Genomic DNA, 15255 nt, shown 5'->3' with positions numbered 1-15255 from the left:
CCACAGGTTTACACTCGGGTATCAGGTAAATATCCAGGTCCCCAGTTGACACCAGGATCCAGGTGGACACCCAGGCCCCAGGTGAACATCAGGCCCCAGGTAGATGCTGGACTCCAGTAGACTTCAGGCCCCAAGTAAACACCCATGATTCAGGGGAACACAAGGTCCCAGGTGAACACCAGACTCTGGGTGGATATCAGACCCCAGGTGGAAACCAGGCCCTAGGTGGATACCTAAGCTCCGGGTTACATCAGGCCCCAAGGAACACCAGGCCCTAGGTGGACATCAGGCTGTAGGTGGACACAAGGACCCAGGTGAACTTCAAGTCCCAGAAGAATATCAGGCCCCAGGTGGATGCCTAGGCCCCAGGTGTACATCAGGCCCTAGATGGGCCCCAGGCCCCAGGTAGATACCTAGGCACCTGGTGAACATCAGGCCCCAGGTTGATACCCAGCCCCAGAAGGAAGCCCAGGCCCCAGCTACACATCAGGTTCCACACGGACACCCAGGCCCCAAGTGACTATCAGGACTCAGGTGAACACCAAGCCCCAGGTAGACATCAGGCACCAAGTGGACATTTGGCCCCAGGTGGACATCCCAAGAGGCACCTGAAGCCCCAGGATGATGCCCAGGCCCCGGGTACACACCAGACCCAAGAGAACTCCAGTCCCCATCTGAACATCTGGTCCTAGGTAGATATCGGGCCCCAGGTCAATACTGATTCCTAAGTGGATACCTATACCCAAGTTTGACATCAGGCCCAAGGTGGATACCCTGTCGCCAGGGGCCATCAGGCTCAAGGCAGATGCCAGGACTCTGGTGGACAACAGGCCCCAGGTGGACTGCAGGCCCCAGGTGAACATCAGGCTTCAGGTGAACACACCAGCCCCAGGCTGACACCATGAACTAGGTGGTCAACATTAGACCTCAAGCGGACAACCATGCCCCAGGTATATACCCAGACTCAATTTGACATCAGGCCCAAGGAGGACACTGGACTGTAGGTGAGCATCAAGCCCTCGGTTGACACTCACGCTCCAGGTTGACACCAGGCCCCATGTTCATACCTAGTCTCCAGATGTACATTAGGCCCCAGGTGGACACCAGGCCCAAGGTGTATACCAGTCCTGAGGTGGACATAAGTTCCCAGGTAGACATCAAGCTCCAGATGGACATCTGACACAAGGTGGACATCAGGCCCCAGATGGATACCCAGTCCCCAGGTGGACGTCAGGGCCCAGGGTGATAAAAGGACATCAGACCTGAAGTGGACACCTAGGCCCCAGGTCAATACCCAGGTCCCAAGTGGACACCAGGCACTAGATGGACATCATGCCCAAGGTAGGCATCAGGCCCCAGGTGGATATCAGAGCCTAGCCTGGCTGGAGATGTGCATGACACATCGTTAGCCCTCAATGGATCTGAGCAAGCATGACAAGCCTCAGCGTCATGACAGCAGCAGCCCTGCTGAGGACAGGGCTCTGTCCCTACTGCCAGTGCTGCCTGGCCTGAGCCTTCCTGTGCTTCCTCCACAGGGCAGCCCATCCAGTACGCTCGCTCCACCTGCGAGGCCGGCGTGGCTGAGCTCCACATCCAGGATGCCCTGCCGGAGGACCATGGCACCTACACCTGCCTGGCTGAGAATGCCTTGGGGCAGGTGTCCTGCAGCTCCCGGGTCACTGTCCGTGGTAGGAGCCTCTGGGCACCCGGGTGGAAGCACCTTTCCCGCAGACACTTCTGCTTTGGAGGAAGGGCACATTTGTAGAAAATGGTATCATGAGTGACAATCCAGGGAGCAGAGGTGCACATGGCACTACTCCACACCATTGGCAGCGGCAGGTGCCGTGACAGAGGAGTGGCTGCTGCAACCTCTTAGGGGCAGAGGAGAGGGTCCTTAAAAAGTGCTGCACCTGCAGGTAGGAAGTGAGGGAGATGACCTCCAGGAGTTCACAGCGACAAGGGTCTGCCATCAGAGGTGGCCTTTTCCTCACCCCCTCACTCCACTGGGGCCATGGAAAGATATGGGGGAAAGAGATGAGGGCTCCCTTAGCTCCAGAAGCTCCAGGTCCGGTCAGAAGAAAACCTCACACACTACAAAAAGACTTGGGAGAGCACTCACATATTCCCTGAGCAGTCAGCGGCCTCACCAGCGACCCTTACATGCTGGGGGACCCCTGGGTCACAGGGTGCATATTGAGGCTTCCAGAGGGTCACAGGTTGTCCCCTTTCTGCCCCCCTTCTACTCACGGGCCCTGGCTTGTTTTTACACATTAGCAGCCTGGTCTCCAGTAATCTGATTATCACGGTCATCCATTCATCAGCCAAGCACTTAGTCCCCAGGAACTGCAGGGAGCCACAGACTCAAGACAGATCTGTCTGGGCTGTGGTATCAGCAGGCCTGGTGACAGTTCCCACGGAAGTGCTTCTTGGGTCCAGGGCTTTTAGGTAAGCCTGATCCCACCCTCACCCTGAGCCTATGCCCCCCGCTCCTGTGCATGACTGGGTCCTCTGGTGCTAGCACTGAGTGCAGCGTGACTGGTCTCCCATCAGACAAGCAGGAGAATACATCTCTCCATTCCCCAGGGCTCAGGCCTGTCAGGAACATCTCCGTATGGTTTGAGTAGCCACTGTCTGGGAGGCTGCAGGAGGAAGTTTTGCAGAAAAGGAAAGGGGAAGAAACATTTATGGCTTACTGTGTTAAATATTTTCACCTCACCCGTATTCTCTCACTGAGACCTCAATAGCCTAGGGGACAAGGATGCTGTCCTGATTTCAGACAGAAGGCTCTGGAAGTCTCAGGAAGTGAATGTAACTTGCCTAAGCACGTCACACTAGTCTGCAAAGCTGGACCCTGGAGCCCACAGCCTGTGACTTTCAAGACTGCTCTCATTCCTATGCCCTGGCCTTTTTCAGAGGGCACGTCTCCTGGCCCAAAGGGGAAGACTGGCCACTGTGGGCTGGGCGATGTCAGTCCCTTAGGGATGAAGGAACTGGCACTGATGGAGAATGTGGCCGAGGCTGGCTCTGTGAAGCCCTCTGCCAGGAGTGAGCATGCTCCCTGGGTGCTCTAACTGAAGAGATGCCTCAGCATGGAGTCGTTATTGGGAAACTGGTTCACCCCTTCCTTCCAGGAAACCCACCACACTGGGCTCTGAGCCCAGCTCTGGCCTCTGGGAATTTGCAGCCAGATTCTGGTTTACAAACTTACTCATTTATCCTCATAGCTCTAACTTCGTGACTCACTGGGAGCCAGGTGGGGAGGTCAGGAAATTGTGATAATGAGACTTCAGAGGAAACCTGAACTGCTGAGAACCTTGTCTCTGAGGGTCAGGGGGCAGGACTCACCTTCCACCTGGGGGCTCTTCTTGGAGGCTAGTGTGGCCAACCCCAGAGTCGAGTAAGGGGCAGCAAGAGTCAGAATGCTGCACGTAGAGCCACGTGGCTCAGCCCTCTGTTTTCTGAGACTCCCTCCACAGCCGCAGCCAAGGACTAATCCAATGTCTGTCGTGGCTTGCCTGTGTTTAGATTGGATTAGAGTGACCCAGCTGAGCTAAGAGTCCCTTGGAGATGGGAGTCCCAGGTGAAAGATCAAGAACTCTTTAGGGCCATCCTCCTGACTCCCGGGCCTGTGGGGGCTGGGGCCTGAAGGATCACCACCCATCCACAAAAAAAAAAAAAAGGCACAGAGAGGTCCCAGGCAAAAACTCTGCCAAGGAAGTTTGGATTTGCTCTGAGAAGAGGCCTGCATGAGAGAACCCCCTCCCAGTGTGGGGGATGCACTGGGCTATAAAGACCAGACAGGCTCAGATACCATAAATGGTGAACAAGGCTGAGGATGCAGCCGCACACTCAGGCCTGGCAGCGTTTGGGCTCTTGGCACAGGATTGGAGCAGGGTGAGCCTGGCACAGTGACACCCCCTGGCACGGTGCCCTGAGACACTCAGGAGGCTCGGGGCTGCTCCCTGCACTGTCCTCCGCTGTGGAGTTTTTCTGACTTGATTGGCAGCCCCGTTGGCTCTGGGTCCTCGGGGGACAGCACGGGCTGGGGGAGATGATCACAGTGGAGGTGTTTGTTCCCTACTGCACTGATGGCTGCTTCACCTCTCCCTTAGCTGCCTAGGTCCAGCCCTCTCTTGCCCTTAGTGTGGCACCAGGCCACGGTGGGGAGCACGGATATGGAGCCAGCGGCCTGGGTGTGAGTCCTGCTCTGCCACTTACTAGCCCTGCAACCTGGCGTTAGTTAGCATTCCAGACCTCACCTTCCTCTTGTGTGAAATGGAGATGCTGACAGTCGCGGTACTGTGAGGATTAAGTGAATGAATGCGCAAAGTATCCCCAGAGCGTAGGATAGCACATACCCTCCATAGGTATGTGCTGTGATTATGATTGTCCAGCAGAGCCCACCTTTAAACAAGATACAATCCTTACAAATGCCAAGACTGAGGAGGGGTTTTCCCAAAGGATCCACTTTGCTACAGTATTGTGTGTTTGTTTGGCCATCAGAAAGTCAGAGGAGGGAGGTGTCCAGCCAGATACAAGCCATAGACGCACGCGCCTGCTTCCAAGGGCTCTGGCCACAAGGTGGCGCCATGCAGCAATGAGTGTCCCTCCAGTTGTCTTCTCTAGGGGTGGTTGAGGGGCAGCTCTAGGGGAAGCAAGCTTATTCTGAGAGCTCAGCAGATACTGTGCCAAAGGCCAGATGCAGGGGCTCTTTCTCACCTCTCGCCTTTTGCCGATATTTTGCAATCATCGAGATTGCTGGTGCAGCCCTCAGACACGATTTCTGCAGCCAGCCCTTCATGCTTTCTCTGCCTCCCCTCCTCAGTGACTATCTTCTTCTCCAAATCCTGGAAACTCCCACAAATGTCACTTTCTCTGGGAAGCCTACCCTAATCACCCCAGAATTCGTTCCCTGAACACCGTGTGCTTCTAGTATTACACTTACTTATCAACAAGTCTTTGCTGCGCGCCTGTATTGATCAGTGCCAGGCATTGTTCTGGGGAAACTGCAGTAGACAGGACAGCTGAGGGCCCTGCCTGCAGGGTGCTTACATTCTGATGAGGATGCCGGCAGCAATCAGCACCGGCCTCATTTCAAATGCTGGCACGTGCTGTTAAGAACATGAGCAAGTCACAAAGGAATAATTATAAAGAGAAAAAGCCAGTGAGCGGGGTGTGTGAATCGAGGAGGGTGAGAGGGTGTACCTTTAGTGCTGTGAGGAAGCCTCAGAGGTGTCCATGGCCTGGGGAAAGAGAGCTCCAGGTGGGCAGCACAGCAAGTGCAAGGCCCTGAGTCAGGAGCAAGGTTGGCCCATTCGAGGAGCAGCAAGATGGCAGCCTCTGTGGCTGCAGCAAAGTAGACTGGGCAGTGTGATAGAAAGTGAGTTCAGAAGGCGGGGGCACACCATGCCAGGCCTCTGGAGGAGAGGAGAAAACAATTAACTCCGTGAAAATTCACTTTCATTTTACTCTACTTGCTTAATTATCTTCCTCTCCAGACTGTAAGCTCCCTGCAGGGAGGGACCACGTCGTACTGTGTGTAGAGGCAGGCCTGCCATAGGAGCATGCGTTCCCTGAATGGATGAGAGCACAGAGGTTGCCGAATGTCCCCTGCAGTGCAGGGAGGCATTCCCTAGAATTCCTCTCTTTTCTGGGGGCTCAGTGCCCATTAGGGTGTGCAGGAAATCTTCAAATTACCTTCAAGGGTCCCTCAACACGGCTGGGTGCAGTGGCTCATGCCTGTAATCCCAGCACTTTGGGATGCCAAGGTGGGTGGATCGCTTGAGTCCAGGAGTTCGAGACCACCCTGGGCAACATGGTGACACACTGTCTTGACAAAAAACAAAAATTAGCCGGGTGTGGTGGCCCATGCCTCTAGTCCCAGCTACTCAGGAGGCTGAGGCAGGAGGATTGCTTGAGCCTGCGAGGTCAAGACTGCAGTTGCAGTGAGCTGTGATCCCACCACTGGACTCCAGCCTGGATGACACAGCAAGACCCTGTCTAAAAAAAAAAAAAAGTACCTCAACAAATATTCCTTCTTTCCCCAACACAGGCTAGGGAAAAAAAATTCCCCGATAGTTAACCAAGCAAAGTCTTTCCTCCTGACCCAGGATGAGTCTAAAAGATGATTAATTCAAATTCCTGCAGAGCCCAGGAAGATCTGAAATACAGTATATATTTCACAGTGTTTGGACTGAGTCATTGCTGGGGGCTTCTTTGGGCTAGAATATTTTAAGTTTATTTCCCACTGGAGTATCCCTGTCAAGGCTAAAACTCTTAAGTGTCTAGATTTATTAATAGCCTGCTAGTTGTGCCCATTTTGACATAGTTTCTCAGCCTAATGGTTTGTTTATTTAACTGAAAGCCTGGTGGGCCTGTTAAAGGAATCTAAGGACATAAAATGTGGGTAAGTTAAAAAGATAAAAACATGATCTCTAGAATAGATAATAAAATATAACAAGCGTATTTATTAGAGTATTTGTTTTGAGGCAGAGCTTCTAATGAAGACAACAGGCATCAGTGAAGTCAGCGTTTGCCTGGCAATGAGTAGAGGCACAGTTTGTTTTCAGATTAATACCAGGCACTCTGCGGGGCAGCCTGGAGCCACCTTCTTTGTCTTCCCAGGTTATGCACAGGTACTTTGGACACTATACAATCAGTGCAGTTGACATAAGATATGGACCCCGACTTCCTTAAGCTTAAAAACACTGACAACTTCCTAAATACTTAAACTGGCTACAGAAAAACATATTGAAGAAGAATAAATACCAGTTTTAACTTGCCTTTTTTATATATATTAAGAAGCTTAGTTTATTCAAAACATCTGTCCACAAGCCTTTAAACTCTAAGAAGGTGTACACAAATAGTGTGTACACCTACTGTGATATTAAAATTTATATTTCCAAAGGGTATTGCAAACAACATCACAGAGGGTGTATACCCACTGTGATATTTGAAGTAATATCTCCCTAAGATATGACAAAAAATATCAAAGTGTGGACCCCGTCTGTGACATCAGAAGTAACATCTCTGTGGATATTCCGAATAATATCACAGGGTGTACACAGCCTGTGACATTAGGATAGCATCCCCATAAGATATTCTGAGTAATATCACAGGGTGTACACCCATGTGACATTAAAAGTAACATCTTATTAGGATGTTACGAACGACATCACAGGGTGTACGCCCCCTGTGACTTTTAAAGTAACATCCCCCTAGAATATTATGAATAATATCATCGGTGTACACCCCGAGTGACATTAGGAGTAACATCTTCCTAGGATATTATGAAGAATATCACTGGGTGTACACCCTCTGTCATATTGGGAGTAACATCCTTCTATGATATATGAATAATATCACAAGGTGTACACACACTGTGATATTTGGAGAGATATCTCCCTAGGATATAAGGTATCATGTCACAGAACGTACACGCATGGTGTACACCCACTGTGATATTAGAAGCAATATCTCCCTATGATAGTATGAGAAATACCAAAGGGAGTACACTCTCTGTGATATTAGATGTAATGTTTACCATGGATATTACAAATAATATCACAGGGTGTATACACATGAGGTACATGCACTGTGGTATTATTTGTATTGTCTTAGAGAGATACAACTCTCTAATATAACACAGAGAGCTATAACTCTGTAATATGTCTGAGATATTACAAATAATATCACAGTGAGTGTACACATAGTGTACACAGTGTACACCCACTGTGGATTTACAGTAATATCTCCTTATAAGACTACAAATAGTATCAAAGGGTGTATACCCCCTGTGACCTTAGCAGTAACATCCTTCTGGATATCAGGAATAATATCATAAGGCATACCCACTCTGTGACATTTTGTACACCCTTTGTGACATTAAAAGTCACATCCCCCTAGTATATTATGAATAATATCAAAGGCGGTTGACACACGGTGTACACATCCTGTTAAATTAGGCGTAATCTTTTTCTGTGATTTACGAATAATATCATAGAAGGTGTACACACATGGTGGACACTCCAGGTGACATGAGGAGCAACATCCCCCCAAGATATTAGAAATAATTTTACCAGGGTTGCACACACATGGTGTACTCTCCCTGTGACATTAGCAGCAACATTCCCCTAGAATATTACGAATAACATCAGAGGGGGAGTACACATATAGTGTACGCACCTTGTAAAATTAGGAGTAGCATCTCCCTACGATATTATGAATAATATCACAGAATGTGTACACACATGGCGTATACCCCATGTGATGTTAAGAGTTACGTCTTTCTAATATGTTAGGAATAATACCACAAAGGTGTTTGCACATGGTTAACACCATATGGAATGTCAGGATTAGCATCCCTCGAGAATATTACAAACAACATCACGGGGGCTGTGCACACATGGTGCACATGCCCTGTAGTGTTAGGAGTACATTTCCCTGACACATTACGAGTAATATCACAGAGTGTACAACTTCTGTGACATTTGGAGTAATGTCCCCTAGGAGAGTACGAATAATATCACAGGGTGTACATCCCCCGTGACCTGAGGAGTAACATCTTTCTAGGATATTGTGAATAATATCACAAGACGCACAGCCCCTGCGACACGAGGAGTCACATCCACCTAGGATGTTATGAATGATATCACAGGGGGTGCACCCCGTGTGACAGTAGGAGTAACCTCACCCGAGGATATAAGGAACGAGTACAGAGGATGCACACGTGTTGTGACATTAGCAGTAACATCCATTTAGGATATTACGAATATTATCACAGTGTGAATAACCCCTGTGATATTAGGAGTAACATCCCCCTACAATATTGGGAGCCATGTCATACGGTGTACACCCCCTGTGACATTAGAGGTAACATTTCGTTAGAATATTATGAATAATATTACAAAGTGTACAGCCTCTGCGATATTAGGAGTAACATTTCCATAAAATATTAGGAATAATATCACTGTTTGTACACCACGGGTGACATTAGGAGTAGCGGACCCCAAAACTATTACGAATAACTTCACAGGGTGTACACCCTCTGTGACATTGCGAGTAACACCTTCCTAGGATATTACGAATAAGAGCAAGGGGTGTACACACCCTATGACATGAAGATAACATCCCGTTAGGATATTCGAAATAATATCCCAGGGTGTACACCCCATGTGACATTGCGAGTAACATCTTCCTAGGATATTACGAATAAGATCCCAGAGTTGACACCCCCTGTGATTTTGAAAGTAAAATCCCCCTAGAATAGTACTAATAATAACACCGGGTGTACACCCCTGTGACGCTAGGAGTAACATCCTCCCAGGATATTACAAATAATATCAGAAGGTGTACACACACGGTGACATTAGTAGTAATATCCCGCTAGTATATTGTGAACACTATCACAGGGTATACACACCTGTGACTTTAGGAGTAACATCCCCCTGGAATATTCCGAATAATATCACAGGGTGTACACCTCCTGTGACTTTAGGAGTATCATCCCGCTAAAGTATTACGAATAATGCCCCAGGGGGTTAGCCTGTGTAATATCACAGGGTGTACACCCTCTGTGACATTAGGAGTAACATCTTTCTAGAACATCACGAGTAATATCACAATGTGTACACCCTTTGTGACATTAAAAGTAAAATCCCCCTAAGATATTCCGAATAATATCACAGGGAGTACACCCCGTGTGACATAGGAGGAATAACCCGTGAGGATATAACAAATAATATCAGAGGGTGTACATGTATTGTGATATTAGTAGTAACATCCCGCTGGGATATTATGAATAATAACACAAGGTGTACATGCTGGGTGACATTAATTTATGTCACATTCCCCTAGAATATGACCCATAACATTACAGGGTGTAGAACACCTGTGATTTATGAGTAACATTTCTATAGAATATTACAAGTAGTATCCTTCGGTGTGCACCCCGTGTGACATTAGGAGTAACATTCCATGAAACTGTGATGAATAATTTCAAAAGGTGTACACCCACTGTGGCATTAAAAGTAACATCTCGCTAGGATATTACGAATAATATCACAGGGTATATACAGCCCCTGTGACATGAGGAGTAATGTCTCTTTAGGATATCATGAATAATATATCAAGATGTACACACCCTGTGACATTAGGTGTAACATCCGTCTAGGAGACTACGAATACTATCGTAGCGAACACAACCCCTGTGACAATAGGAGTAACATCCCCGTAGGATATTATGAATAATATCACAAGGTGCACACACATTGTGACTTCAGTGCTAATATCCCTCTCATATACTGTGAATAATATCACAGAGTGTACACCCCTGTGATATTACATTAGGAGTAACATCTCCCTAGAGTATTACGAATAATATCATAGGGGGTACACACTCTTTTGGTTTAGGAATAATATTCCCATAGGATATTACTAATAATATCACAGTGTGTACACTCACTGTGATATTAGGAGTCCCATTTTCGAAGGATATTATGAATAAAATCACAGTAGGTGTTCACACATAATGTGTACACCATGTGTGTACACCCAATGTGATAGTTGAAGTAATATGTCCCTGGGATCTTACGAATAATATCACACGGTGTATACCCTATGTGACATTAAGAACAACATCCCTTTTGGAGATTCTGAATGTTATCACAGGGTGTGATATTAGGAGTGTGATATGAGGAGTAACCTCTCCCTAGGATCACCCGTGATATTAGGAGTAACCTCTTCCTAGGATATTATGAATAACATCACAGGGTGTACACCCCTGTGACTTTAAAAGTAACACCCCCCTAGAATATTACGTATAATATAACAGGGTGTACACCCCCTGTGACATTAGGAGTAACATCTCCCTAGGATATTACAAATAATGTCACTGGGGGCAAACCCTCTGTGATATCAGCAGCAACATCTTTCTAGGATATGACGAATGATATCACAGGGTGTAAACTCACTGTGATATCAGAAGGAATATCTCCCTAGGATATAAGCTATCATACCACAGAGTGTACACACATAGTGTACACCCGATGTGTTATTAGCAGCAATACCTCCCTACAATATTATGACAAATATCACAGGGTGTACCCTCTGGTAGGTTACTAAAAGTAATGTTTACCATGAATATTACAAATAATATCACAGGGTGTACACACATGGGGTACCCCCACTGTGATATTAGGAGTTATACCCCTCGAAGATATTACAAATAATATCCCGGTGGGGGTACCCCATGTGTGTACACCCACTGTGATATTTAAAGTAACATCTCCCTATAAGATTGCAAATAATATCGAAGGGTGTACCCCCCCTTGTGACATTGGGAGAAACATCCTCCTACAATATTGGGAAAAATATCACACGGTGTACACCTCTGTAACGTTAGGAGTAACAACCCCCTGAATATTACTAATAATATCACAAGGTGTACACCCATTGTGACGTTAGTAGTAATATCCTGCTAACATATTTTCAAGAATATCACAAGAGGAACACACCTGTGACATTAAGAGTAACATCTCCCTAGAATAGTAAGAATAATATCATGGGGTGTACACCCCCTGTGACATTAGGAGTATCATCTCGCTGGAATATTACAAATAATGTCACAGGGGGTTATCTGTGTGACAATAGGAGTATAGACCTCTGGGAAATTATGAATACTATCACAGGGTGTACACCCCTGTGACATTAGGAGTAACACCTTTCTAGAATATCATGAATAATATCACTATGTGTACACCTACTGTGTCATTAAAAGGAAAATTGCCCTAGGATATTACGAAATAGAACACAGGGAATACACCCCGTGTGACATTAGAAGTACTATCCCCCGAGGATATAACGAATAATATCAGAGAATGTACCTGCATTGGGACATCAGTAGTAACATCTCTTCAGGATAACACGAATAATATCAAAGGGTGTACACGCATTGTGAAATGAGTAGTGAACTCCCGCTAGGATACTACGAATTTTATGACAGGCTCTACACGCCCTGTGACATTACTAGGAACGTTTTCCGAGAATATTATGAAGAATATTAAAGGGTGTACAGGACCTGTGATTTACCAGTAACATTTCGATAGAATATTGCATGTAGTATCACTGTGTGTACACCCCGTGTGACATTAGGGGTAACATCCCACAAAACTATAACGAATAATTTCACAAGGCGTACATCCTCCTTGACATTAAAAGTAACATTTCCCTAGAATAGGACGATAATATCACAGAGTGTACACCTTCTGTGATACGAGAAGTGACATCTAATAAGGATAATGCAAGTAATTTGACAATGTGTACAAACCCCATGACATAAGGAGTGACATCCCTCTAGGATATTATGAACAATATCAAAGGGAATATACCCCGAGTGACAATAAAACTAACCTCCCCTTAGGAGATTAGGAATAACACCACAAGTTGTACACACATTGTGACATACTTATTAATGTCCCGCTAGGCTATTGGGAATAATATCACAGTGTGTAGAGTCCTGTGACATCAGGATTAACATTCCCCTGCAATATTACGAATAATATCGCAGGGTGAATACCCCTGTGACTTTAGTAGTGGCATTTTGATAGACTATGGAAAACAATGTCCCAGGGTGTTAATCAAGTGTGGCAGAAGAGAAAAGACCCAAGGAGTAATCCCCGCGATGCGGGGAGTAATATCCCCACCCCTCTTCCCCCCTGGATATTACGATCTACGGTGGTCACACAGCGTGTTTACCTTATTGTCGGTAATATCTTCTCCACCTCTGGAAATTACCATCTCTATCAGAGTCGGGGGTACATCCTCTGCACTATTTGCAGTAATAACATCCTCTTCCCCGTGGATATTAAGAACGATATTACAGGAGTGTTTCTACCCCCAGCTGCATTAGGTATAGTATCATCCTCTCCCACGTGGAAATTAGGAACAATATCACTGGGGGCGGGTCCACCCCATGCCGTATTGAAAGTAACATCATCCGCTTCTCTCCTGATTCATGGGAACCATATGACTGGGGTGGTGTACACTTTCTGTGATATTGGGAGTAATATCAACCTCTCCGCTTTTGAATATTAAGAACAATATCACAGAATGGATGTACACCCCCTGCGATATTGGGAGTAATATCAGCCTCTCCTCTCCATGGATATTAGGAATAATATCCCAGGGTGGGTGTCCACCTCCTGCTCTATGGGGAGTCATATCATCCTCTCCCTTCCTGGCTATTAGGGACAATATCACAGGGTGGCTGTACACAGCCTGCGATATTGGGAGTAATATCACCCTCTCCGCGTCCGGATATCAGGAACAATATCACAGAAGTTGCGTAAACTTCCTGCGATACTGGGAGTAATAGCATTCTCTTCTTCCGTGAATATTAGGAGCAATATCACCGGGTGGATGTACACCCACTGCGATATTGAACGTAATGTCATGCTCTCTCCCTCCCTGGACATTAGGAACAATAGCACAGGTGGGTGTACACCCACTGAGGTATTAGGTGTAGTATTAGTATTAATTATTACTCATTTATTATTGACATGAGTCTCAATTACCAATATTAATATTAAGAAATAATTGCTAATAAAATTTTTCAGATTATTAATATTAATATTAATTATTAGGAGCTAATATTACTGTTTTCTAATGATAAGATCAGTATCAGTTATTATATCAGGTGTTATTAATCATTAATATTAATCATTAATATTATCATTAGTATAACTGTTTAATATTAATTATCATTTTTGGTATTGATTTTAAAAATTATATTATCAGTTATTAATATTGATAATTATTAGTGTCAACTAATAATTGAGATTATTAATTGCGATAAGGAACATTGTGACATTCCTCACAATATCGCAGAAAATGTACACCCTGCTGTGATGTTCTTCCTGATAGCCAGGGGTAGTCGGTGACATTACTCCATCCATCACAACCCTTTCACGTGGAACCCCTTAGAGTTTTAGGCCCTTAAAGGGGCCAGGAACTGTCTTCCTTAGGGTAGCTGGGCTCTTAAGACGCTAGGCTGCCGATGCTCCTGGTGGAATAAAAAAGCCTCTCCCTTCTTTAATCCACTGTCTGAAAGATTTTCCTGCTCTATTTCTTGGTTCCCTGACCGGGAATACAAACGCAGGCAGCAGCGGTAAAAGCACTGAATCTTAACCACTAGACCACCAGGGGAACTTAGAACCTTGTGGGAAATAGATTGCCTACCATTAGAAGTGGGTTGGCCATCGGAAGGAAGCCTGGACAGGTCCCTTGTTTCTAAGGTGTGGCACAAGGTAACTGGTAAAGGATACCTAGAGCAGTTCCCGTACATAGACACTTGGTGACAGCTGGTGCTAGACCCCCCGCAGTGGCTAAGCGGGCAGGCAGCGGCAATACTAGTAGCAAAGGGACAGATAGCTAAGGAATGATCCCGCTCCACCTGCCCAGGGAAATCAACTCCTGAAGTTCTGTTCGACCCTACATCAGAAGATCCATTGCAGGAGATGGCACCAGACACCCCAGTGGTGCCCTACCCCTACCAGGGAAAGAGGCTCCCCACTCTTGAGCCCACAGTGCTTGCACCTTCGCGAGACAAGCATATCCCTAGGCCTCCCAGAGTAGACAAGAGAGGAGATGAAGACTCGGGAGAAACCCCTCCCTTGGCAGCTCGTTTACGACCCAAAACAGGGATACAAATGCCCCTGAGAGAGCAGTGGTATCCTAGGATAGATGAGGATGGTCACATGGTGGAGAGGCCTGTTTTTGTGTACCAGCCCTTCACCTCTGCCGACCTTCTCAACTGGAAAAACAACACCCCGTCCTATACCGAAAAGCCACAAGCTCTAATTGATTTGCTCCAAACTGTTATCCAGACCCACAGTGCCACCTGGGCTGATTGCCAGCAGTTGCTCATGTTCCTCTGTAGCAGAGATGAAAGGTGGAGAGTGCTCCAAGCAGCAACTAAGTGGCTAGAGGAACATGCACCAGCTGATTATCAAAACCCCCAAGAGTATGTAAGGACCCAGTTACCAGGAACCGACCCCCAGTGGGACCCACATGAAAGAGAGGATATGCAAAGGCTAAACCGAGACAGGGAAGCTCTCTTGGAAGGATTAAAGAGGGGAGCTCAGAAGGCCACAAACATTAACAAGGTCTCTGAGGTCATTCAGGGAAAAGAAGAAAGTGCAGCACAATTCTACCAGAGACAGTGTGAGGCCTATCGTATGTATACTCCCTTTGATCCCA

General features: G+C 46.6%; 1 protein-coding gene across 1 annotated transcript in view; it reads left to right on the top strand.

The window, feature by feature from the left end:
- Positions 1-941: 941 nt before the first annotated feature.
- The window catches only part of LOC129058280 (myosin light chain kinase, smooth muscle-like), a 53307-nt gene continuing 38993 nt past the window's right edge, over positions 942-15255 (top strand). Inside the window, 3 exon segments of the mRNA XM_063721669.1 lie at positions 942-1000; positions 1187-1341; positions 1536-1688. Coding sequence (XP_063577739.1) covers positions 942-1000; positions 1187-1341; positions 1536-1688 — 367 coding nt within the window.

This window comes from Pongo abelii, chromosome 2, assembly GCF_028885655.2.
Source record: "Pongo abelii isolate AG06213 chromosome 2, NHGRI_mPonAbe1-v2.0_pri, whole genome shotgun sequence".
Taxonomy (NCBI): domain Eukaryota; kingdom Metazoa; phylum Chordata; class Mammalia; order Primates; family Hominidae; genus Pongo; species Pongo abelii.
Note: the sequence above shows the minus strand (reverse complement) of the source record. Positions and strands in the feature narration are given on the sequence as shown.